Genomic DNA, 27,047 nt, shown 5'->3' with positions numbered 1-27,047 from the left:
CCAAAAGTGGGGGCTCATTCCACTTTTCAGGAGCTCACGCAAGAGAGGAGCTCATCCGCGTGCCCCCTGGTGGCCACCAGAATATTAATTTATAAACACTTGCGGTGCAGAGCATCCCATTTGGGGGATGGTTCACAAGACAATTGCATTTGCCAACGACATGCTGCTACGTCTCTCAAGGCAGTGACCACGGAAATAGTGTCCTTCAGGGTATTTAGGGGGGGGGGGTGTTCAGGTTAAAAATAAACCTGCACAAGTCAGAGGGCTAAACCTCACGCTACCGAGGGAGGCCCTGTGGGAAGTACATGGGCGTTCCCATTTCAATGGGCGACCGACAGAAATAAATACCCATGCATCCATATAACGAAATCCCAGACCTGACGCGCTGGAACCCTCTTCATATGTCCTGGGTGGGGTGGATAGCTTCGATTAGGATGGTGAGTCTTCTGCGTTTCCTCTACTATTTCCAGCACCTACCAGTTCCTCACCCCCGGGGGTTCTTTCGATCGCTCAACCAACTCCTCTCCGTCTTTATTTGGAGTAACAAAAAGCCAAGGGTGTTGATGCAGGTACTTATGGCTTTGAGAATAAAGGTGGGGGGGGGGGACTGGCGGTTCCAGACTTCAGACTATACTACCAGGGTGCCCAGCTTCGGTGGTTAAAGTAGTGACTAACGGTAGTAGACAGTTAGGTGTGGATGCGTATGGGCAGGGCGGTGGTGGGTGTCCCCCCCCCCCCTGCAGAGGTGTTGTGGCTGGCTACGGCAGACCGACCAGCTAGTATGCGGGCATCCCAGATGATGGCATTTGTGGGGGGGGGAAGTATGGGATGACCTAATAAAACGAGGAGGGATACCGACCTTACCGGGTCAGTTCACGCCACTGTTTGGGATTCCACCATTTTTGCCAGGGATTCAAGTAGTGGCATTTGGGAAGTGGAGAGCGACGGGGTGTACGCGACTCAGATGTTATGCAGGGACAAGAAATCAAATCTTTGGAGCAATGCAAGCAGTCCTTCAACCTGTCTAAGGGGGGCAGGCTTCAGTATTACCAGCTCCAGCACTGGTTGATGCACCGAGCTAATAAAATAGCAGCAGGCAGACATTTTGCTGCGTTTAAGAAGCATATCACATCCCACTCAGGGGACTCGCATCCGATTTCTTCATTATACGCCATCATCACAGAGGGGGCTGCAGAAGAGTCCTGGCCCTACATGGGGAAATGGGAGAGAACGATGGGACGGCAAATATCCCTGGAGGAGTTGGAATTCCTGTGGGGCAACATACCCAAGCGCACCCGGTCAATACAGCCAAGAGAGATGTGGCATAAGGTGCTCATTAATTGGCACTATACCTCAGAAAAGCTTCGATCCATGTACCAGGGGGCATCGCTGGACTGCAGCAGAGACTGCGAGGCGTAGGGAGATTGGGCACACATATGTGCCGGTTGGCAGAATGTCTGAGATTCCGCTCTGAAAACAGACTTGGGGTTACTTGTGTTTTAGGCTTTCCCCTTGGCGGCCAGGTAGGTGCACCCACACGTGTGAGGTACCGTTTTCATCGGGACACCTGTGGGAACGCGGGACGGTAGGCCATGTGTTGTGTTTTTGTGGTTTTCATAACATTTTGACCCATTTGCTGGTGCCCTTTGTCTCACAACCCTTTCATTTCCCAAATGTGACCAACATTTAGTCGCTGCTTTAGCCACCATACACTTTTGTAACCTGCACAAGTCACCTACCCTTGAAAAGGTCTGCCTGTGGTCTTTCGAAAAATGGATGTTTGCCTTTCCTCACCACATTGGTTTTCCCAATTTACACATGCTAAATGCGTCTGGTCAGGCCGTGAGCGTAAAACTCCTGTGTACCTTGGCTCAGTGTTTGGCTTGTGGTATTGCTTGTTTTGTAAAACACTACAAAAAATGTGTGCTCTCCTAACTGCAAGAGTCGGGGGAATGTAGCGGAGCATTGCTTTTCTCAAAATTCATAGAAGCCATTGCCGTACCAAGTCAACCATGTCCAACACATACCTTTTTTTCGGTCATTTTCCCGCTTTTCCCCCAATCGATGGCAGTTTCCCCTACCTAGTTGTTGCCTGACCTACGCAAATCACCCCTTCCTAAACTTGGAATGTTGTCTACTTTTCAGAAATGTATGCCTTTCTGTCCTCCAATTTAGCTTTCCTGCCCTTTTCTTCCATTCCATCCATGCATCTTCAATTGGCAAAAATTCCCAAAATCGCCTACCTCTCACAAAACGGTTGATAACCACATCAAAATATTTTTTTTCCATTTCCACTCAACCTGTTCCTGAAAGCCAGGAAATTGGGGAACTCAGCACAGCAAACCATTTGTTCCTAGCTCTTACAAGGAAAAAACCACAGGCTTCTTTGTACATCATTTTATTGGCATTTTTTGAAGAAAAATTTAAAAAAAATAAATAAAAACAAAATAAAAAAATAAAAAAAAAAATAAAAAAAAATCGCCCTTTTTGCTTATTTTCTCTCACCCCTTACAGAAACCTTGGATTCCTGGGTGGCGTTACGACCGCCTACATGTGGGGAAAAAAAAGGAGCCACATTTGGCCAAGATATCTAATGTAACAAAAAAGTTACAAGCCATTGAATGGCCACATACCGAAATCACCAAAAAAGGCCCTGGCACTGGGGAGCAATACCCATGGCACTTAAAGGGTTAAAATAAAAAAAAAAGATTAGGATATGTTGCTGAGCTTTAAGAATGCACGGTCGCCAAGTAGAAGTCCTCGTAAAATGCAATGTATTATGTTCTGCTGTATTTTTCCCTGTGGACTGTCTCTCGGAACACAGTTCATCCAATTAACGATGATGAACGCAGCTAGGCAAAAAGCCACACAGTATGCCTAATGACATCTAAGAAAGTCCACCAGCAAAAAATGTAAGGGCTAAAGCTGGTACATCAGAGCCACAAATAAAGAGAACTTACGAATAAACAATCTTTACTCCTCCTTTCAGGCCACCTTCAAATGTCCCTTTTCCTCTGCCACCAGCAAGCACCTGCGCTTTAACCACAAGATCCTTGGAACCTTTAAAAGGATAAAGAAAAGAAGCTGCATGATTTGCAATCCACTGAGAAATAAAAACATCCAGCAGGAGCTTTTAAAGTAGAAAAAAACAAGTCACTTCACATTGACCTTTTCGAGGCAAACTACACATGTCAAATGAAGCACAAGTGCTCCATGAACTGAAGATTATAGAAACATTGACCACAGCAATTACTCATCTTCAGTTGGCGGATTGGGGCAAGGCCCACTGATTTGCAATAAAGACAGATCCCAGCTTCGCCACTTACCTTTGAAATGTACTAACGGTGCCAACATGCCCATGTCTGGGGTAATCTCATATTATGATTAAGTTACAGTGCCCATTCATTTAAGGCTTATTCTAAACGAGAGTTTTTTTTGCGTGCAACAATGACATTTTTTTGCATTTACAATGATATGAAGAAGAAGAAGAAGAAGAAGAAGAAGAAATAATCCTCCTCACAGGTACCAAGTCAGAAACAGGGTGCTGGAACAGTGTGGCATACTCAAGAGTATGCATTTTGCAGTGAAAAGAGGTGAGGAAGGAAGACTGGTTAACCTAGCTTCGTTTCGACTCACAGCATCATTACATGTACCCAGTGATTTTGTACAGTCTGCAAGACCACAAATCTACAGTCACTAGCACTGTATCAGAAACCATGTATGACATGCATTACTTACCGTAAAAGCATTTCTGATGATTTTATCTGCTTAGATTCACATGCTGTACATACGGTCCGACATCCAGTGTTAACCGCAGAGTATTGCATCTTGTCTTAAGGGGACGTCGGCATAGGTGTGTCTGAAACACTATCCCTATCGTGACGTGTGTAGTACCCAAAATCCCTCACGCGCCGAGGTCCCTCCGATTGTATTTTTTCTGCCATGAAGGAGCCCAAGGCTATAGTGAGCGAGTACATGAAGAGAGAAAGTAGTAAGATGTCTATGTTCCTTCCACCCCGAGCGGGGAGGCAGGGAGGGCGCATGTGAATCTAAGCAGATACAATCATCAGAAATGCTTTTACGGTAAGTAATGCATGTCTTCTGACGCTTGTTAATCTGCTTATAATCACATGCTGTGCATAGACTAGCAATCAGTACCCGGAGTTGGATGTGGGTTGCGAGAAGGAACAGTAGAAAAAAGATGTCTTAGTACTGCTTGTCCCATCTGAGAATCAGACCTAGAATGGGGGTCTAGGCAATAGTGTTTTTTTAAAGGTGTACAGAACTCCAGGTTGCCGCTTTGCAAATGGACTCTAGGGGAACATTTGCAATGAATGCTATGGATGCCCCAGTGCCTCGAGTAGAATGTGCTCTAGGCTTGAAGGGCAGTTCTCTCTTTGCAAGAGTGTAACATAGTGTGATGCATTTGACAATCCACCTTGATATTGCTGATTTAGAGACAGGGTCCCCTTCTCTACCAGCTGCCACTGAAACAAAGAATTGTTTAGTTTTCCTCAGTGGTTTAGTTCTATGCATGTAGAACATGACTGCCCTGCGCACATCTAGTGTGTGAAGGCTTCTTTCAGCCATGTTAGTAGGTCTCTGGAAGAACGTGGGTAGTTCGATTGACTGGTTCACATGGAACTTCAAAATACATTTTTGGCGCAAATATGGGATGTGTGCGCAGAACTACCTTATCTTTGTGGACTGTAACAAAGGGGTCCAAAACCGAGCGTGCCTGTAGTTCGCTAACTCTTCTGATAGATGTGATAGCTACTAGATAGGCGGTCTTGTAAGTCAGGTCTTTCAGACTAGCTTTATGCATAGGCTCAAAAGGGGGTCCCATGAGCCTAGATAAAACCACATTTAAATCCCACCCAGGGGCTGGGTGAGTGATGGGGGGATAAATTCTTTTAACCCCTTCCATAAAGGCTTTAATCACAGGTATTTTCCACCACGACACCTTCTGCTGTGACGTGGTGTAGGCTGACAACGCCGCTAGGTAAACCTTTAAGGAATTGAAGACTAACCCAGAGTCCAACAGATGGGTTAGATATAACACAATGTGTGAAGGCGAGCAATCGGTGGAATTGACGCCTTTGGAACTGCACCAGACGACAAAACGTTTCCATTTGCTGGCATAGCAATAACGTGTGTTAGGCTTTCTTGCCTCCCTCAGCATGTCCATGCATCTTTGAGGGAGTTGCAGATGTCCAAACTAGGACCTCAGGTGCCAGGCTGCCAAGTTCAGAGTTTGTGGGCATGGGTGCAGAGTCTCCTCACTGTCTGAGACAACATGTTGTACGGGCAGGACAGGCTTGACTGGTGGGGATAGGGACATTTCCATCAGGTGCGCGTACCAAATTTGGCGGGCCCACATGGGAGCCACCAGAATCATGGTGACTGGTTCCTGGTGCATCTTGTGTATTATCTTGTTCAGAAGGGGAGTCGGAGGTGGGGTTGGGGGGGGGGGGGGGGGGGGGAGCGTAGACAATTTCCCCGACCAAGTTATCCACAGACCGTTCCCCTTGGATCAGTTCTGGGGGTACCTGGAGGCGTAATCTTGGCATTGGGCGTTCTCCTGAGTAGCTGTTAGGCAGAAACCTGTGCAGTTCCCTTAGGGACCACTGCAAAAGATTTAGGACTACAGATGGTTGGCAGTAAACCCAATTGGTAGCAGTCTGTACCACCCAGATTTACCTGGTAGCTGTGGCTGAGCAGTCAGACGTCTCTCAAGAGGAGTTAGGCAGTATATAGAGAATATACAATAGGTACAGAGATACAGTAGCACAAGCAAACACTGACCAGAGCTTTGGTGTAAAAGTATATAATTATGTATTTAAAGACACTTGTAAATTACACTAGCACAAAGAGAGGTAAATAAATTCAACACACAGTCACTATTATATATATATATATATATATATATATATACACCCCTAATTTATTAGACAAGTCTTAATGAGAAACACCACTTATTTTCAGACAGAGGTGAGCGCTTAACATAAGATGGCACTCTCATAAATTATTAAAAAAGGGAGGGAAAAAGGCAGAGTTATGAAAGCACACAAATTTCAATACTTTTCAAAACAACCACAGTGAGGCAGGTTAGGCAAAGTCTACTGGACAGCAAGGAAGTGCAAACGCCAGGCCCACTCTTAGAGAGAGCAAGCAAAATGTGTCCAGGATCACACAGTGGGGTTATGCCCAAAGAGTCTTTGTAGAAAGTTCACAAAAGATTGAGATCAAGTCAGGAAAAGTTAGTTAACAGGTCCCAGGTTAGCCCAGGTTAGAAAGTCGAGGATTTACCGTCACACCAAACGCTCTGTCGCAAGGGAAGCCAGGCGGGACACTGTACCTGAAAGTGGGAAGAACGCTCCAGCGGGGGCAGTTGTTCCTGGCAGCGGGTGCAAGTCGGTGTTTTGTCCAGAGGAAGAGGAGGTCTCGACGTGGAGGAAAGCTGAAGGTCGTTGCGCTGCCAGGGAAGAAACCAGCCGCAGAGTTTCCCGGTTACAAGGTACCACCCTTTTCTTCGCGGTAGTGGTAAACCGTGGTATTCCGGTTGGCGGGGTGCTTGGCACAGGCAAGGCAGCCACAAGATGGTCCAGGAAGGCGAAAAGACGGGCAAACTGGTTATCCCCACCAGTCAAAAGGAAGAAGACTCTCCGGACTGTTGTCGGGAAAGTGGTGAGACGGTTCAGCAGGGCTCCACCGGTGTTGTCGTCGTTACAGGTCGGCTCGGCTTCTCCCTCCTCGGATTCTTTAGGTCCTGTGGCGACTTCTGAAGTTCCAGTCCCCAAAGCCCTGCTTTTATGCAGAAAACCCACATTCATTCAGCCTAGTTGTCACTCAAACATGCCAAGTGGTGAGCCGGGCGGCTCACCACTTGGGCCAATCACACAAGGGTGCGACTTGAGTTGCCGAGGCAACTCAGTCCAGGGTGCCTAAACCCCCCCTCCCACACCCCCTGTGGTACCCAGAGAGTGGCACCACTTTTGGAGGCTTCTGTGGAGAAGCCCGCCAAAAAGTGGAACAAAGGGCTCGACTTGGGTTGGAGTCACAGAAGCGGACAAACGCCATTTTGGAACCAAGTTTCGGCAAAAAATACCAACCAGTGAATTTATATTAATTTAATAAACCGGCGGAATGTTCGAGGCTGTGTTAAAAAGTGGTAGCCTTGAACAATGGGAAAATCCCATAGGAATATTTTTGCGGTCGAATATAAAAAGTAGTATCCACTGCCACCAGCCAAAACTCGGTCGGGGGGCACTGGACAGTGCCCCCTCGAACAACAGAACCCGGGGCAATTGAATTGCCCCGACCAGTACGTCCACAATAGGATGCTTTGTACTGGTTCTGTTCACAATTTGAGACTAGTAAAGCCACTGGTGACTTTACATGCCCCGGGAGACAGTAGTCAGTCCCAGGGTATGGAGTCTATGTTTGGGGGTCGCTACGACACCCCTGGGTTACGGCACGGAGGGTGCTGTGTAACCCACATACCAAAAACACATGAAGCCCTATGGGGTAAAGGACCCCATAGCTCATAAAACACATACAAAGTCAAAGGAACACCTCAAATCATGTCTAAGAGTGGGAGGAAGAGAGTCTCACTCTTAGCAGGAGAAAAAAATAAACTCCAAAAATCCAGCAAAACTGCTGGGGGACTCACTAGGTTTGGGAAATTAGCCTTTACATAGAATTCTCCCTAACAGTAGCGAACAGGTCGATCTCTGGAAACCCCCATTCTGCGAAGACGTTGGATACAAAGTCTTCATGCAGTCGCCATTCATACTCTTCTGGCAGAGGAAAATCTCTGCTGAGTACGTCTGCCAGAAGATTGAGTTCCCCTGGAACATTTTGGGATATCGGGAACATCTGGTGTTTGAGAGCCCATATCCAGATGTTTTGGGACAGCTCGGATAGCCCTGGAGAGTGAGTGCCCCCCTGTTTGTTCAGGTAATAAATTGCTGTTGTGCTGTCAGTTAGGACCACCACTGTCTTCCCTTGCAGTTGCTCCTGAAAGGCTTTCAATGCTTTGAACACTGCTAGTAGCTCCAGTAGGTTTATATGGTTGGACGCTACCCGAGGGGACCACACTCTGTGCGTTGTCTGTTGAAGCAGGTGAGCCCCCCACCCCGTGAGAGATGTGTCGGTCGTGAGAGTGGCTTCCACTGCAGGAGTGGTGAAGGTTTTCCCCTTCAAGAGGTTCTCCCTCGACCACCACTGCAGAGAGATAACGAGGGCTGGCGAGACAACTAACAGATCTTCCCATTGTCCGCTGGCCTGACGCCACTGGCTGTTGAGCCACTCTTGCATGGGACGCATGCGCAGCCGCGCTTGGAGAATCAAGTATATGCATGACGCCATCATTGCTAGCAAACGCATAGCTTTGCGTACCGTCACCTCTCGACTGGCTACATACTGAGGAACCTGAGAGAGCATGTTCTGAACCCTCTCGCTGGAAGGGAAGACTAGACCGTCTTCCGTACGAATTAGAGCCCCCAGGAACTGTTTTACTTGGCTGGGGACTAAGCTGGATTTCTTTTCGTTGATAGAAAATCCCAGGCTGAACAGTAGGTCTACTGTTTTTTGGGTGTTCGAAAAACAAATGTCGAACGAGTCCTCCGTGATGAGCCAATCGTCGAGGTAAGGGTAAACTGGAACTGAAAGTCTGTGCAGGTGTGCCGCTGCCACTGCCAGCACCTTGGTAAACACCCTTGGCGCCGAGGCTATGCCGAAGGGGAGTACCTTGAACTGGTAGTGGTTGTCCTGAATCATAAACCTTAGGAATTTTCTGTGCGCTGGCAGCATTGAAATATGAAAGTATGCATCTTTCATATCCAATGTTGTCATGAAGTCCCCCTGTTTTAGCAATGGGATCACCTCTTGCAGTGTTACCATGCTAAACCTCTGGAGCTTTATGAACTTGTTCGCTGGGCGCAGGTCTAGAACAGGACGCATGGTGAGATCCTTTTTTGGGTACAAGGAAGTACACTGAATAGATATCCTCATTCACCTGAAGAATCGGGACGGCTTCTATGGTGTCCTTTCCCAGCAGCGCTTCCACCTCTTGGATCAGGATCTGCAGATGTTTCGGTGAAAGGAGTAGATGTTTCAGCGGTCTGATCTGTGGAGGTCGGGCGAATTCCATGCAGTAACCGTGGGCGACCGTCTTTAAGACCCACTGGTCTGAAGTTATCCCCTCTCATGCCTTGAGGAAAGATGTTAATCGCCCCCCGACCGGGGAGACATGGGAGGGGACCTGGACTTGGTGGTCATTTTTGACCCGAAGTTGACGCTCCTCTGGAATTGGAGCCTCTGCCTCTATTCTTTCCGCGCTTCTGACCCCTCTGGGGGTAGTAAGTGGGGCTTGCAGTCGGTTGACTTGAGTTGAAGTTGCCCGTGCCAAAATTGTTTTGAGCGGCGCGGGCTTGTCCTCGAAAGGACCGCCGAGAATTACTGCCCCTCTGTGAAGAGGGTTTCTGGGAAATTTGGTGCAGCGACTTAATAGTCTCGTGCTCCTTCTTGGCTGTCTCCAACGCATCGTCTACCGCCTTCCTCGAAGAGGTTGGCCTCTTCGATGGGTTTGTTGATAATGGATGCCTGGGTCCCAGACCTGAAGCCCGAAGTGCGCAGCCACGCGTGCCTATTTAGGAGAGTACCCTGTGCGAGAGACCTGCCTGCTGTCTCTGCGGTGTCCAGGGTATTCTTTACCACATTCTGATTGGCAAGTTTGCCCTCTGAGACAATGTCGAGAAGCTTGGCTCTGGTTGGTTTCCGGAACCTCTCGAAGGCCTTCCTGGAGTAGGTTACATTGGGCGTCGACGTAGCTTGCTAGTAACATTGTGTTATTGGCAATCCGGACGGTGTAGGCCGCCGCCGGCGTAACCCGTTTGCCTAAGGCATACAACCTTTTGGACTCCTTGTCTGGGGGTGACTCTCCCGTGGCAAGGGGAACCCCTGCTCTCTTGCGAGTGTTGGTCACCACCAGCGAGTCGGATTGCGTGTCCTTTGATATAAAGCGGGTCGGTGGGGGAGGGTCGGAAAAGTTTTTCAACCCTTCGGTTCATAGCCCTAGTCTGAGCGGGTGTGAGTAAGGAAGGGGCCAGCCGTCTCTTTACAGAGCTCAAGAGAGGGATAGACTAGCTTGCCAGAGGCTTTTCATTAATAATGTCCTCTGCAAAATCTTGTTCGGGCAAGGCTTCAAGCTTGACAATTTTAAAGAATTTTGCTGCTTTTTTCAACATGTTGTTAAACTATTTGATCATCCACCGGGGAAGCTTGTCGAATCGGGTGGATGGGAGAGAGTCGAGGCAAACAATATCAGAGTTGTGATCGTCCTGCTGGGTATCCTCCCAGTTGTCCGTTGCTCCTTGATCTTCCCCATAGTTGTCCAGAAAAGAGGACTCCTCATCTGTATAGATGTCTCTATACTTGTCCATCTGGACATCTTCTTGATAGTCGACTTGGTGTTGGACATCTAGGTGTTGGACTTCTTGTGTTTGAGGGTTAGGGTCTACCCAAGCTTTTTTCGGCGGAGGTTGATAGGAAACCCTGAAAAACTGCTCCAGCCGATCCATACACCCCTCGAATTGCGCTGTGGTCCACTTAGATGACCCAAATGGACCTAGATGAGTAGGAACCGTGTTCTCCGCCCTAAGGCGTTGAGAGGATCTCCTCAGGATGCTTGAGAGGGGTACCTGGCTTTCTTCGTAAGAGTCTTCGGGATCGTCTTCCAAATCCGAGGAAAACTTTTCGGCAGATTGGCCCATAACTGTAAGTGGAACCTGAACTAGGCCCACCGCCGTAGCAATCCTATTGATGCTCTTACGGATAGTCACCGTATCTTCGGGAGACAACGCTTCCGATGATGTGTCGGCAGTGAAAATGTCTTCCACTGCTCCAGAAGGGCCAGCGGATGGCTTCTCGGCTAGAGGCCTACTCTTAGTTTTCGGGCCTGTACGGGCCTTGGAAACAGTCCAAGTTTCTTGTACGAAAAACTTCGGCGCGTGTAATTTGGGGAGTAGCGCCCTTGTTATGTTTGCTATGCCCAGTCGTCATGCGCTGCTGCGGATGCGGGGAAGGCTTCGGATCAAACCGTTCCGTAGGCACCGCCGAAGTTTCCGGCGGACCAGTTGGCGCTTTCGCCTTCTTCGATGAAGTCGTTGAGGAGGGCGCTTGGGTTGTGTGCTTTGTGCGGTGCGATTGTACGCCCCTGTCACCATGTGTGGTCCCTGTAGCAAGACCGGAGTCGAGCCTGGAAGGGTCGGGGACGGACGTGTCAGCCCTAGAATAGTCCGCCTCAAGGTCTATAATGTCTTGAGTTGGACGTTTGGTCATCCAATGTACCCCCGTCACTTTCGGCTGGTGTCGCGGCAGTGGAGGGAGGCTCCACGCGTGACATTCCGTACGTGGCCCACCGCTTCAACTGGCGCTCCTTAAGGGTTTTAGGTTTAAGGAGTTTACACACCGAACACCACTTTTCGTCGTGCTCTAGGGGGAGACAAGCGTTACACGACGTATGCTTGTCTTTCCACGGATATCTGACCCTAAACACAGGGCAGAATCTAAATGGAGCCCTTTCCATAGCAGAAGGGAAGGGTGACCAGACCAAAAAGGAAAGCAGTGGAAAAGAGGAAAGACATAATAACAGTATGGCAAACCTGGAGCCCACTCTCACTACTGTGTAGGCTGGCCAGAAGGCCCAACCACGTGGAAGTCCGAACGCCGGATCTTAGGCGCCGGAACCCACAGCCGTAGACAATTCCCCCGTAGTCTTTGTCGAAGATGTTCTTGATGGGCGAAGTGACTTAACGGGGAATAAAACCGACAATACAGTAAGATAAACAATGTCTCATGAAGAGCTCCGCTATAGGGCGACCAGTTATCTGTGCGGAAAAAAACAATCTGAGGGACCTCGGCGCGTGAGGGATTTTGGGTACTATACACGTCACGATAGGGATAGTGTTTCAGACACGCCTATGCCGACGTCCCCTTTCGGTCCCCGAAAGACAAGATGCAATACTCTGAGGTTACCACTGGATGTCGGACCATATGCACAGCATGCGTTTCTAAGCTGATTAACAAGCATCAGAAAATTCGTATCACTGGCGGACTCCTACATGATTTCGACATGTCTGGGTAATCAATAGCAAATAAATTCCAGGAGGATGAAAATTCAACCACCTTAGAATGGTTCTGCCATGCCCTAGGCGAAGGGAATTGGCAGTCTAATGTAAATGTTCATGACTAGGGTGCAATAACACCTGGGATACAAAACGTTGGTTGCAAATAGGTCAAAAGGTCACAGTGTTGGCATGAGGGTAGAATTGTTCATTCACTTAAGACTGCATGCAGCCAAAATGAGAGTTCCACTTTTCCCGCACTCATGCCCACACATTTCATTTGAAACTAGCACCTTTTTCCTTGAGACGCATTCTTGCATTTGAAGTAGTCGTCTGTAGTTTTAATTACATTTTACCAACCCTCCAAGCATATGTGAATGTTATTTCAGCGCATTTCCCATTTCTCTGTCGAGATAGGTCAGAAGCTTAAGTTAATTATTTTCAGAGATCAAACATTCTTTTGTCAAAAATATTTATTCAACCTACGCATGCCTAAACCGGAAACCCCCAGTTCAATCACGCCTTATCACCAGTGCTGTACTCCATGAATTTGATTTCACAATTTTGGAGACAAGATAAGTGTGGCCTGGGTGGGGAGTACAGCGATTGCTGTATTCCAAAAGCCCTGCCACCACTCTTGCATACATAACATAGCATACCAAATACATTCATCTAGTAAATATTATTTCCATCACTGTGTACCAACCTCTAGGTGGTTTTATTTTACTGTTGTGTCCCAGACGTAGGCATTCTCCCTCTATCCAGATCTCTCAAATATATGTGTTTTGCATTTACTGTTGTGCCTCCAATTTAGGAGTTCACTCTCTGGCCAGGTGAAGTTTAGCCATGTGTCACACTTAGACAGAATTGGGACGATTGACCATGTGTCACACTAAGAATTATGGAGATTAGTCCTTTGTCACAACAGATGGGACACTGCAGATTAGGCACACAAGAAATTAGCAAGTAGCCAAAGCACTAATACCCCGCTTCTACTTCCTCAAACACACCAAACAAACACTATACACACACACTGGGCTAGCCAATCTATACCCTAATACAGAACCAACACAAGCAACACACACTTATAACAAACCTGGGCACAGGACATTATCGTTACGGACACAACAAGCCAGTGCATGCAACCTACCATCTGCAAGCCAACACACAGATGCCAGTTTCTCCTGGTTCTGGACCTATCCTATCATTCTTCCCTCACTAACCAACCCCGTCCTCTTTCTCGCAGAGCCACGTGAGCGCCTGGAGACTGCCCTTGGGTGGTATTGGTGTGTGGTATAAATCAACATAACGTAACATATGCGAGTCTGACGTACTGATTTAGAACAGCTTGTTGTATGGTGGACATATATTTATCAAAGATGGTGCACAATCACAGATGTGTTTTTCCTGGACTTCAAAAGTCAAACGTAACACTTCCCCCACCCCCACTTTATTTAATGTGACAAGAATTGGATTTTTCTGAGAATTAATCACCATCTCTTGCCTATGAATTCCATATTCCACTAAGCACGCATCACCGTACATTTAAAACGCACACCAATATAATCTAGTTCACTACAGTGTGAAATAAAATGACGGGTATTTGAATTACTTTAACGGAAATTTCCTGGCCCCCACTACATACAATTAAAAGAGGAAGAAGCGGCATACTATGATAACAATGTTCCAATTAAAGGCTTCATGATTCCATACTTTAAGACCAAGTATTTAAAGACTAAATTCAAATTCCAACATCTCAAGTATGCGTATTAAATTCTCATGCAATACGTACATTGTGCTGATGCTCTGCATTGACAGAAGGTTGATAACGTAACATGGCACACATGGACTTCTTTTGCCTTTTTGTGCACGCCTAATTGAATTCTATACATATCGAACTTCTTTGAGATTTTCTTTCTTCAGTTAGGTTAATTCATTCTGCCCAACGCAAGGAAAAAAATATTTGCTATCCAACACCCCAACTATTTCTTACAATCAGCCTGCAGTTAACAAAATAAATGCTCCTCGTCATTTCATGCTCGAAGCGAAAGGGATCACTGATCGCATGACACGTGTAGAAGGCAGGGCTTATAAATCACTCAAAGATGCTTAGTAAGCCATCAGTTCGTTTTACATTCATCAGAGGATACAACTAGCCTGCGGTTTAATGCTTGAAAAGCAATTGGCGTGATTCATTGGAAATAAATGAATTCGGAATCCCCCTGGCTGATAGTGTCAGGCCTCCCCCATAGCTGCCCTCCTGAAACAGCATTCTTGATGCTGTCTGCCACTGTCACCTCCATAGTGGTTAATTATTAGACAGTAGAGAGAGTAAATGAAAGCCCAGGAATACAAGTAAACGGTATGGGGATCTGTTCTATCGCCCATGAGTACGGGAAGCTGGATAGCCACCTGTATGAGGAAAAAGTACTGGCATTTGTGGGCAGATGGCCTCATTTGGACTGCAGTCTTTAACCGTCTAAACAATTCTCCGCTCTTCGCCATGCTCACTTCTGTGCTGCTGCACGGGGTTGGAGAATGCATTGTTGCAAGTGTTAAGCAATTTAACAGAATATGCCAGTTTGGGATTTCTGCCATCCCCACCGAACGAGGTTCCTGGGCAGCACTAGGCCCATAATAGTGGATGCCTTTCTTCGAAAAAAAACTCTGGTACAAATAAAAAAGTTACTCATGGTGTGGACTGGAGTAGGATAAAGTAGTCATTAGCCACAATACAAGAGCACACCTCGCATGTAAGCGCTGCAATGCAAACTAAAAAGCGAGAGGAAGGGGTATACATGTAACGAGTGAAAATGTACCAGGTGGGTTTTAATTAGCCTAATAATGAAGCGCACACAAATGCTGGGAGGGGGCCATGCACAGCAAGGATGGATGAAGATTATGGGCACATCACAGAAGACCATTTTTCATAGATGCCACTTCACATGGTCTCTCCATTACTGTATGTGCAAAATCAGACACTGGCTGACTACTGTGATATACAAGGTTTAATTTCTAATGGTACAATGGGGAGAGGGTGTTTTGGGGAAATCATTTTTTTATTCAAACACCAGTTTAAAACGTATCTCTGCCCTATTGCCATTATGCATTTTTACCATCAGAAAATTCTGCAGCATTGGTCTTTAAAACACTTGAAATATGGTACTCTGTATCTAGTTTGGGAGATAAATGGTGCTAAATATATGTGCATTCATTACCCAGATATAGTTCAAATTGGGATTAACGCCCAAACAATTAGGACAACTGGACACGTCAATGGTGGGGAAGAAATGGGAAGAGAGATGAGGGAAGCAAACTGGCATGGCTTGGTGGCGTCAAGAGGTCTTTGCATACTTGCAGTTTGTGGTGAAGAACTTGCCCATAACAGGGGAGGGGGAAATCAGAGTGGATACCAGAGGAAAACAACTGGAGCTAAGTAAGGTATAACGCAAAGTGGTACAGGTGCAACGTTTCTGGCGGGTCCAGGGCTTATCAATTCGGACAGTTCTTACTGCCTGCTAATGTTCTATGCCACACGTCATTTTATCCATGATGGAAGACGATGATTAAGTTAATTGCCACAGCACAGCAGCCAAGAACCTGACCCTACAAGTAAACACCAATGGGCTACTGCTTCAAGTAGACTCAGAACAGGCTCTAGCAGTACTACCAGCATGGGAAGCAATCTCCAATGAGCTTTTCGTATATTTTATAAAAGTGCCACTAGGAAACCTTGCTTTGTTTCCTGAATTGCTTTCTATCACAGAACGCCTCTCAATAGCCAGGGTCTTTATGAGTGTCCACTGTCCGCTACTATCTACGTCTGTAATGCTTTCACTTGGATTGGACGTTGCAATGCTCGCAATAGGGTGGGTCTTTATAAGACTGTCCAAAGCGTTATTTACCAGAGATTTTTTAAGATGGATTGGATGCCGCAGGGAAAACAACCACTGTGATAAATCCTTGTGAGGTGCCATCAAAAAAGCAAAGACTGTCAACAGAAAGAACAAGAAAGAGTGTCTAACATTTGTTATTCTATGACAAGACAGGAGGCTCGCATTATACTTTATCTTTCTTTATTCGCTGCCATAACACTACTTCAAAACTTAAACTTTAATACTGAACACTTGTGGTTTTCCAATCCATACATGGAAAATCAAAATGGTAGAAGTTTAAAGTTCCTACTGAGAAAACAACTACATCTACAGTCCATATACCCAGGAACAACCAGCCCCATGATTCCCTGGGCTCTAGTAGTCCTGACCTCAACTTTCTCAACCTGCACATTCTTTTCTCCAACCCTCCACTTTCGTGCTTTTTCTATTCTGCAATCCACCGCTTGCTTGCCCTTTCTTTCCTCCATTCCTCTATTTTCCCGCTCATTTCTCAGCTTTCCAATTAGCCCCCCAACCCCCCATCGCTGTAACGGTCTCTGCCGCACCTGTACAACCCCACCCTCCCTCCACCCTGTATTGGCTGTTCCACTCCAGGAGGTAGGCTCTTAACAACCCCCCCACCCCCCAACATGGCAGCTTCTCTACAGGTAGCCCTTCACTTAGGGCCCCAAGGCAAAGGGCAGCCCCTTAAGAGGCAGCTCCAGCCAGTGTTTGCCCATGAAGCCAGCCATCAACCATCAGTGACAGATGAGGCAAGTGTGGTCTGTGTGGGGAGTACAGCAATTACTGTATTCCAGAAAATCTCTGCCACTCTTCTTACCTACATAACATAGCACACCAAGGTCAGCCAGCTAGTACGTAGAATTCCAATCAATGCTGTGTACCAATTTCTAGGTGGTTTTCAATTTACTGTTGTGTTTCCAATGTAGGCGTTTCCCCTCTTTCCCCAGGTATCTCAAATCACAGGGTCTCTACCACTGCAACGGTTAGCCACGTAGAGCAACCCTCCCTGCCTGCAGCAATGCACAACTAGAGTGATCAGGGAAGAGGCTGTCCAATCAACAGACATATTTAGGGAAAACACCCATGTGCAATTTATACACCAAGGAAAACTCAGACAGGTAAAGCATTAAAATCTAGGCATCACTCCAAATAACATACACACAACCAGGGCTGACCAGATGAGCACCACTTCCTCAATTTATGATAACACCAGCATTGCACCCATTCAGCAGCCGACTGCACAACAGGTCTCCACCCAACTTCCACAACTAACCCAGATGAGTAACCAGGAACACACTAGGTACAGCCAACCCTCTGCCACCAAACCCACAGGGGAAGTCAGCCTCCAGGCCTGGAGTGGAGGCAAGATTGGCTGATGAACCACAACCAAGAACGTTGGTAGGTACCATTGAGCGGCAACCAGACTCACGCCAGATGCATCGCCAAACCGACCGACTTACTAACCCATTTCCCCCATTCCTGCTCATCCAACATAAACACCACTACACGTGACTAGGCGCTAGCCACACTACACAAACACTGATAATTAATCTAATGTTTGCACCCTACCTACTCTCTGAAACTCTGGCGACACTAGAGGGAACATCCCTGCACATAGTCCATAAATTCACAACAGTACAAAAATGCACACCAACGATATATTCATACCCCCAACAGCCCTCCATGACTCTAGACCCCTTATGGATACAACCAACGAGCATGGACAACCACAAACCCCATCCTAACATCACATGACGCACACACCCAAAACACACACTAGCACATATCTGAGGCACTGAGTCCTACCCATGCGGTTACAACTTACGTGACCTTCCGAAACAACTCCCACACGCAAGACAAAGTTCAGACTCAAGTTCCTCCTGGTTCTTTCTGAACCTATAGTATCATATAATCCTATACCGACTAACAAACCCAGCCCTCTTCTCTTAGAGCAACGCGAGCACCTGGAGACTGCCCTTGGGTAGTAGTGGTGTGCAGTATAAAACATGTTTTCTCTCTCCCCCGTCAGTTCTACCGAATAGTAACCCCTACTGTCTAATGGCTACCTTCAACTATTTTATTTATTGGGTATTTATAGTGCGCCTATACAGCGCCTGTATAATGCGCCTATACAGCAAATGTTGTTTGAAGGCGCAACATGACACCTACAGTGTCTTCCTAAGTGCTCTAAACTTCCTCAAGGGCTGACTAGCCATTGTCACTCTAACCAGTTATTAGTTTTCTAAGGAGTTGGGAATACTCAATTATATTCATGCTAAATCATGTATTCGCTTACGTATCCCATCTACTCTTACTGTCTCCAACTCCACCCACCACTCTTCTGTCCATCCGATGTTGCACCCCTAATTTGCACCTCCACCCTTAGATGTTATCCCTCCTCCAAGTCTACTTCTCTTCCTCATCCCACCACTACGTTTCACATTCACTCCTTACACTAGCCATTCTATCCATTCAACCCACAAAAACACACGCACGCTGCAGTACCCCGACACAAACTAAACCAATGCCTCACTTTTCCAAACAATAGCCGCCACACTCCGATTCCTCATGTTTGTATCTTGGTCGGCCTCGGTCTACTCTGACCTTACTCTCGCAACCCACACTTCCTGTTTACTGTCTCCTGCTTACATTTCCCTCTCTGTGTACCTATTGGTCAGCTTTCCCTAGCCAATCGTGTCACATCTTCCCGTCCTGGGAGGTGTATGTGCAAAGGGAATTCTTTAACAGGGGGCTAAATCCTGCACACTCTTTCCGCGTGTTCAGGCTGCAGAGCATCCTTTGCGGCCCTCTTGGGACAGTCTGCAGCTGGGATTTGGTACTCCTGGCCCCTGAAGGTAGATGTTAGGGATAAGAGGGTTCTAGCTCCAATAATGTTTCCCTAAACCAAGGAAACGACAGCAACCCCTCATTGCACTGCAGCAAACCGCTCCATGCACAGCCGCCTTGAAGGTCCTGCAGCGCCACTTCTCCTGCCATGTATTTTGGTTCGGTGCTCTCGAGGGTTCGATATTCAGTGGATTGTCTATTTCATCGTCCCTAGGAAACATAGAAAGAGGCTGGCAAGTATCTGAGGCATGTGTGATCGAGTTACTACAAACTTGTAGGCAGGCACCGGGAGAAAGGGGTGAGGGCTGGGTCCTCCCGAGTTGTCTTTACCCTTAGGGCTAGGACGGGCTCCAGATGACTTTTTGGTGGCTCATCTACTCCCAATATTGTCAAGGACAGAAAACTGGCCTTGTCACACCATTTGTATTATTTTGATGAAACTGCGACTGACTTAAGATTTCTTTTACCATCCCTTTGTTCCTTGCTAAAGAGCAGAAAATAGTTGTCTCATGGCACGATCAGTTTGTAACTCCACATAAGCGGTGTAACCACCAATGTTTGCTGGTTTCAAGTTAAAAAAGAAAATGTAATCCTTTCTGATAAGGCTATATAGGTTTTACCATATTTTCTACAACACTATATATTTGTTTGAAAATAGCATTTCAACACTAATACCAATAAAAAATAATTCAAGGTGGCATGTTTTCTCAGATTGGAGCACGAACAAAGAGTAGCTCTTTCAAATCAAACATACAGTATTTGTGTTCCACAAAACAAGTATCTATTCCTCACTTAAATAAACTTATGCAAGAATACATTATTCATTTTTTTGGTATTGTTCTAGGCAAAAATAAATTATGGCTGAACAATTTATATGTGCATACATATTACCTATAACCTCCTAGCGTGCCTTGAGTCAATGTTTGCAGCACACACTTATGTACATTCTTGACATGTTATGCGATTGGAAAACTCCACTTCTGCCTTCAAAAACAACATCTGCCTGAGCTATTACAGCTTATCATGCAGCCAGTGGTCTGAATAAACATTTCTTAAGTGCACCATCAGCCTATTTCTAAGCAATACAGCATCCCAGCACAAATAGCTAAATTAATCTATTTTTTCTTCCTTTTGCGTAGAAAATGAAGACTAATCATACACATGTTATTGTTTTGTTTGTAAAGACCAGTAGAATCATGTTTATAATCTCATTTGAAAAATATTTTAAAATAAGTTGTAATGTTAAAAGAAATCTTAATAAGGGAACTGCCCTACACATAAGCGACATGCCAGCCCCTTCAATTCACTAAACAGAGGTACATACTGTGCTCCAAACAACAAAAAATAGCAAATAAAACCACTCCCAATAAAGTATAGGAAAAAAGGACACATGAGACAGCACATGCTTCCACTTGCACTACTCCATGGAAAGATGTTAAGATCAGTGGTAACAACAGAGCAGTACCAAAGGAATGAGCTATAATAATATGATTGCATATTATGAAAATTAAAGTTAAGGTAAAAATGCACCTTTTAACATTCATGCCTTACTAAATACAAAAAAATATGGATTGCAAAAACTTTTTTAAAAAAATCTCATTGCCTAAAAAAAACTTTTTACTCCATAAAAAACAATTTTACTCCCACCTTCAAAAAACATGAAGTAACATACTCCCAATTAAAAATCTTACGTGAATCCCTGCAGGGAATATGCCTGCCTATAGAAAGGACAACAATGCTGGTTTTGACAGTGCTCAATTGTGTTTAACTATGGAATTTTGACCCAAGCCGATACCTTGCAACTCGCCACCCTAAGACCTCTGCATTATGTATAACCTTGATTTATAAAGCATTTATTTATATACACCCTACGTGCAGGAAATGGATGAGAGGGAATGATTTGGGATGACGGGTGGTGGGGTGAGTGGGAGGGAGGGAGGGTTGAGTAGGAAAGGCCTCCCTTCCCACAATCCTGACCTTGCAGGAGGAACACAGAGGATACCATGGGCCTCTCCCCCACTCCTGACCTTTGCAGCTTCTCTCAGACTTAGTCTGTAGAATCGCTGGCCAACTATTAATGATTCAGTCAGAATGTGGCTGTTTGCAAATGAAAAAACTATGTGGAGATGTGCAGAGAAAGCGAGGAGTAGAATAGAGGAAGGAGGCATTGGAAAAGGGAAATATCAAGGAGGACCAAGGAAAGATTGCACTGGAAAGGTTGATTCAGGAAAAGGGAAATATCAAGGAGGAGTAGTGAGGACATTTAGAGAAGAGATTGGCATTTTAGGGGGAGGGGGAACAGAGCACAATGAAGGAGATAAAACAGTGTTACCAGAGGAGGTTGGAGGGAAGGGAGGTGACGAGAGCAAGAACGAGAAAATCTGAGGCAAGGGGAGGCTGTAGATAGATTAGATTCAGAGAACATGGGCAGTGAGGAAGAAAGAGCAACCATTTGCCAAGCTATGAGGGCCAAAGACTAGAGCAGGTACGGAGAGGCATGTGGCCAAACCAGTGGGCCTGAGCCCAGGGGCAGCCAAGGAACATGGACTAGAGGAGTGGCCAAAAGTTGTTTTACAAGTCTGGACCATTGAAAACATGACAATCGCAGAGGACTGTCCAAATTACAATTTTCAACAATGCTATACAGTCACTTTCAATAATAATTTCTAGTGCAATTAACTGCAGTTAGTGCTTGAAACCAAACATTTTGAAACCTTAATTCCTTTTTGCGTAGATTTAAACCCCGTTATCCTAATGAATTAACCCTTCCTTATTACGGCTGGAGTTTTATCCAGGTAGCTGATCATCAAACTATTCTTTTTTCTGTAATTTCCTTTGTATAAACATTCAATTTTTGGGCCTTAAGCTATAATAAACTGTTATATATATTACACCCACCATTAGCTTTTGCCGGATTGAAGACTTTATCCAAAGTGAGAGACAGGGGTACCTTGTGCTTCATATCGATCCAAAAGTAATTGTGGAAAGATGATGTAAACCTCAGGTAGAGTATATTAAGTCTTAAATATCACTCCCACCCCTACTATTCCAGTGGCTCTCACACTAACAGTTAACCAATGGAAATGCAAATGGCTCAAACAAAAGGTTTGATATATCAGTGAGATATTGCACCTCTGAAATGTTTTGTTTAATTCCCCTTTTTGAAAGGTATCCTAAGAGCATAGGCTTTAAGATACACCTAAAAATATACTTCAAACGAGCCCTGCACAGCCAAATAAAAAGAATATATATGTACTTTTATTATTAATTGATTTTATAAAAAGCTTCTTCCATTAAACTTGGATATGACTGGAACCTTTTTATTGCAAGATGATGAGAGGATGTGGGGAAAGTAGATCAGATGGGATAGAGAGAAGAGTGTGGAAAGGGCCATCATGTCTGCATGAGAAGTGAATCGTTGCAAGGCCTTGTGGGACATGTTTATGAGTAGACTTTTCATGCAAGGGAAGAGATCCAATCTTTTCAAAGTAGTGGATGAAGCAGATTGTTTACATTCTTACTGAAGGGCAGTAGGGAAGAGCGAGCTACAATTTCCAATGATTTGATTAAGAGCTTGTGCACAAGTTTATTTGATTGTGAATTTAGAAGTATTCTATCTTAAGATGTAACATCTCCTGAGACATCTGGAGATGTCGGGAAAACTAAAGCTTTTCTGCAAAGTAGGAGCAAGTTTGCAGATGCAGCTCTTTGTAGATTTTCATTAGAAGATTATACTGGATTAGAAGATTATACTGGAAGATTTGATAAATGGCTTTACATGTAAGATTAGGGAAAACTGGAAATGGAACTTGAGGCTGCAATATTTTCCTTGGTATAATAGAGATGATGTTGTCCAAGTTGCTAAATTCAACCTGTATGTGGCTGGTTGCAGAGGATGCATATTATAAGCAATTTTAGTTCAACAGCAATATCTGTCGCTCATATGGCTGTACTTGTACACGCATTCTATGAGGAGGTGCATGTAAAAAGTTAGAGTATACCGATAGTTGGGGATTATCTACATAGTTAAGGGATTGAGAAATGTAGGATTCATCATCAATATTCTGTTACGTTCACCTGGTCTCCACGGGGGCGTCACACGAAGCTGAGCGATTAATGTCTGTACGTGCTTCGCACAAAGCTGAGTGATGAATGCCTGCACGTGTCTTCTGTCTCACTACTTCTTTCACCAGTGGGAGTTTGCCCAGAATGTTGAAAAGAGAGGTTAACCAGCCGTGAGGGGTGGGCTAGACTCCCACCTCCCGTAACCTCCTACTGCTCCCCTCTGCTTATGCCTCACCTTAGGTGTTTTAATGGCGGATTCTCCATTCTGCGACTGAATGCAAGGACGTGTTAATGTCCATAAGTCTCTCTTCTGGATCTAGTTGCATCACTGATCCTATGGGCTGTAGCGGAGTCCTGAACAACTGCGACTCTGTAGGTAAGTCTCTATTCCAATAGATTCTTGGTATCGTTTTTGCTTAAATGTTCTTAGTTGCCAAAGTTCTCACTATTGTTAGGGAGAATTCTCTGTTTAGGCATAATTTCCTAACCTAGTGAGTCCCCCAGCAGCTTTGCTGGATTTTTGGGTTTTATTTTTTTCTCCTGCCAAGAGTGAGACTCTTTCACTCTCACTCTTGGGCATGATTTGAGTGTGTTTCTTTGAATGTAGATGTGTTTAATGGGCTATGGGGTCTTTTACTCCATAGGGCTTCATGTGTTTTTGTGCTGTGTGTTACACAGCACCCTCCGTGCAGTAACACAGGGGTGTCATAGTGACCCCCCAGTATAGACTCCATACCCTGGGACTGACTACTGTCTCCCAGGGCATGTAAAGTCACCATTGACTTTACTAGTCTTAAATTCTGAACAGAACCAGTACAAACCATCATATTGTGGACGTACTGGCTGGGGCAATTCAATTGCCCCGGGGTCTGTTAGTCGAGGGGGCACGTCTCCGTCCCCCCTGATCGAGTTTTGGCTGGTGGCAGTGGATACTACTTTTTATATTCAACCGCGAATATTTTCCTATGGGATTTCCCATTGTTTTAGGCTACTATCTTTTTTTAATTATTTACGGTAGCCTCGAACATACCGCCGGTTTATTTAATTAATATTAATTCTCCGGTTGGTGCTTTTTGCCAAAACTTGATTCTAAAATGGCGTTTGTGTTCTCTTCTGTGACTCCAACCCAAGTCGAGCCCTTTGTTCCACTTTTTGGCGGGCTTCTCCACAGAAGCCCTCCAAAGTGGTGCCACTCTGTCTGGGGTACTTAGGAGGGGTGGAGGGAAATTTAGGCAGCCTGGACTGAGTTGCCTAGGCAACTCAAGTCGCACTCCATCCTGATTGGCCCAAGTGGTGAGCCAGCCGGCTCACCACTTAGCATGTTTGAGTGACAGCTAGGCTGAGTGAAGGGGGGTTTGCTGCATAAAAGCAGGGCTTTGGGGACTGGAACTTCAGAAGTCGCCACAGGACCTAAGAATCCGACGAGGGAGAAGCTGAGCCGACCTGCCACGACACCACTACCGGTGGAGACCTGCTGGACTGCCTCACCACTTTTCCCAACGACAGAGGAGATCTCCCGCTGGAGAGTCTTCTTCCTTTGACTGGTGGGGAGAACCAGTTTCGCCGTCTTTTCGCTTTCCCGACGTACCTCGTGGCCGCCTTGCCCGTGCCAAGCACCCCGGCAACCGGGATACCACGTTTTACCACGACCGCGAAACAAAGGTACCACCTTTAACCGGAAAACTCTGCGGCAGGTTTCTGCCCTCGTAGTGCAACCACCTTCATCTTTCCTCCAAGTCGAGATCTTCTCTTCCCAAGGACAACGACGCAACTTGCACCCACTACCAGGAACTGCCACCGCTGGAGGATCCTTCCCACTTAAGGTACCGTGTCCCGTCTGGCTTCCCTTGCTACCGACTGTACGGGGTAGATTTAGCCCCCGGCTTTCGAACCTGGGTTAGCCTAGGACACCCTGGCTAAACTTTCCTAAAGCCTCTCTAAACTCTTTTTGAACCCTCTGCAAGACTTTCTAAGCCTAGTGTAACTGTGTGATCTTGGGCGTATTTGTGCTCTGCTCTCTCTAAGAGTGGGCCCAGTCTTTGGACTTTGGCTCACCAGTGACTTTTGCTCTTCTGCCATGCTTATAGTGTTCCTGAATCTTAGAGTGGTGTACCTTTCCATATTCTGTCTTTTTCCCTCCCTTTCTCACAAACTTACTGGAGTGCAATCTAGTTAAGCGCTCACCTCTGTATGAAAATAAGTGGTGTTTTACTGTGATTTATCTGATAAGGAAACAGGGGTGTATATATTACAATAGTAACTGTGTTTAGAATATTTTACAATAAGAGTGCTGGAGTGTTTCAAACTATGTTTTTAAGTAAATAATTATATACTTTGATACCAAAGCTCTGGTCAGTGTTTGCTTGTATTATTGTATCCGAGTGCCTATTGTGTATGCTTTGCATACTGCCTAACTCTTCTTGAGGGAAGTCTGACTGCTCAGCCACAGCTACTAGGTAAATCTGGGTGGTACAGACTGCTACCAAGTGGGTTTACTGCCAACACCTGTAGTCTTAAATCTTTTGCAGTGGTCCCTAAGGGAACTGCACAGGTTTCTGCCTAACAACTATTGTGCTTATTCATTTGCAGGTGCGGTTTTAGGGATGCCAGACCAAGGATTGACTCCTCTCTGCGACGCTGAGCAGAATTCCTGCAGGTGAGTATTAGCGCCAGAGCGCAGCGTCGAAATGTATTAGAAATGGTTCTTTCCCCCTTGCGCGACTAACCTGATGTTTTCTTTTCTGTTCTGCAGGTGCGGTGTAACTCCGGAGCGGCAATCGTGTGAACCGCTTCGATGGATTTCAGGAAGAGTGCAGCCTCCGGGTGAGTATTGGCTCTCTATGCTAGTGGTTCCTTTCTGCAGATGCGACGATTTCTGAGAGCGCAGAAGGGAAAGCCTTGCGTAAAGACTGCTTCTCAGGTAAGGACTCAACCGCTGTTCTTGCTCTCTCTTTCTTTCCTTTCTCAACAGGTACTGAAGGTTCGTGGTTCACAAGGCAGGCGTGGCTGAAGACCGGGTAAACTGGAGCTAAGCAGACACAGTGAACGTTTCACGCTGCACGAGTGCAGAATAAGGCGAAGCGTGTTCTGTCGTTAGGGTTTGGTTTATATAGCCTTGCACGAGTAGTCCCAGGTTAAGTAGTTCCTCCAGTCACACCCTAAACAAGTAGTCCCAGGTAAAGTAGTCCCTCCAGCCACAACCGAAGCAGACTGTATGGTTCAGTTCTTTCAGGCTGGGCTATGTGTGTCTCCATGCTCCCTGCAACCTTCCTTGCATGATGGAATGATATGAGCCTGGTGCCAACGGCGCCAGGACTGACTCCAGGAAGTCTTGAGGCAACCTTTTGGGGCCTTAAAAGTCCCCATGGGTGCCTGCAACTGGGGTAGGCTGGTCTGCTCCTGATGTCTGGGGGCATGCACCATGACATATTCTGACAGGTTACATGTACACATTGAATAGCAGCATTTACCTTTTGGAGCCATGTGTGTTTCAAGACTTGAAGGTGAAGGAAGAGGGTGGTGGTTGTTGAAGTAGCCGATTGGTCTCATGGCATTTATGACATACATGTTACTTATCTTAAACCTCCATCATAGCATTCTTAATATCTATGCAGAAACATGGAACTTTGAACACTAAAAGAGAAAACTCACTTTTTTCTTTAAAATAGCAGAAAAGCTTATATGGATTATCAGTTTACTTTGTCCATAAACAAATGTTACCCTTCAGAATGTACACTAGTGTTATTTTTAAAAAGTTCCTATAACTCACATTTTTCACGGATTCATAATGCAACAAAAATGATTTGTTGGTACAGACAGTACTGAAATAGTTGCCCCAACGTAATTTAGAGAGTGAATGACAACTAGAGTAAGATTTCCTTTTGAACAAAGCATGGACAATAAATGTCCATTTACCTTAAAATTCAAGGGGGAGCCATCACAGGCCACATCATATGGTTCTACGAGTCTCAGCGACTGCTGGCCCATGAGCTCATGATTAGCGTCTTGGGGGTGTGGCTTGACGGGGGATCAAAGCGGGTGCATGACCAGGTGGATCTGCAGAGCTTGACCTCTCTCACATGACTGAGAAGGCCTGAAACACTTAATG

The 27,047-nt window shown here is 45.8% G+C and overlaps 1 protein-coding gene across 1 annotated transcript in view; it reads right to left on the bottom strand.

Annotated features, from left to right (window-relative positions):
- SUCLA2 (succinate-CoA ligase ADP-forming subunit beta) overlaps positions 1-27,047 on the bottom strand; it is a 753,371-nt gene that overhangs the window by 570,687 nt on the left and 155,637 nt on the right. Inside the window, exon 3 of the mRNA XM_069640760.1 lies at positions 2,961-3,060. Coding sequence (XP_069496861.1) covers positions 2,961-3,060 — 100 coding nt within the window. The remainder of the gene's footprint in view (positions 1-2,960; positions 3,061-27,047) is intronic.

This window comes from Ambystoma mexicanum, chromosome 7q, assembly GCF_040938575.1.
Source record: "Ambystoma mexicanum isolate Mex_15411 chromosome 7q, UKY_AmexF1_1, whole genome shotgun sequence".
In the NCBI taxonomy this organism is placed as follows: Eukaryota; Metazoa; Chordata; class Amphibia; order Caudata; family Ambystomatidae; genus Ambystoma; species Ambystoma mexicanum.
The sequence above is the reverse complement of the archived record's forward strand: the minus strand, read 5'-3'. Positions and strand labels throughout refer to the sequence as shown.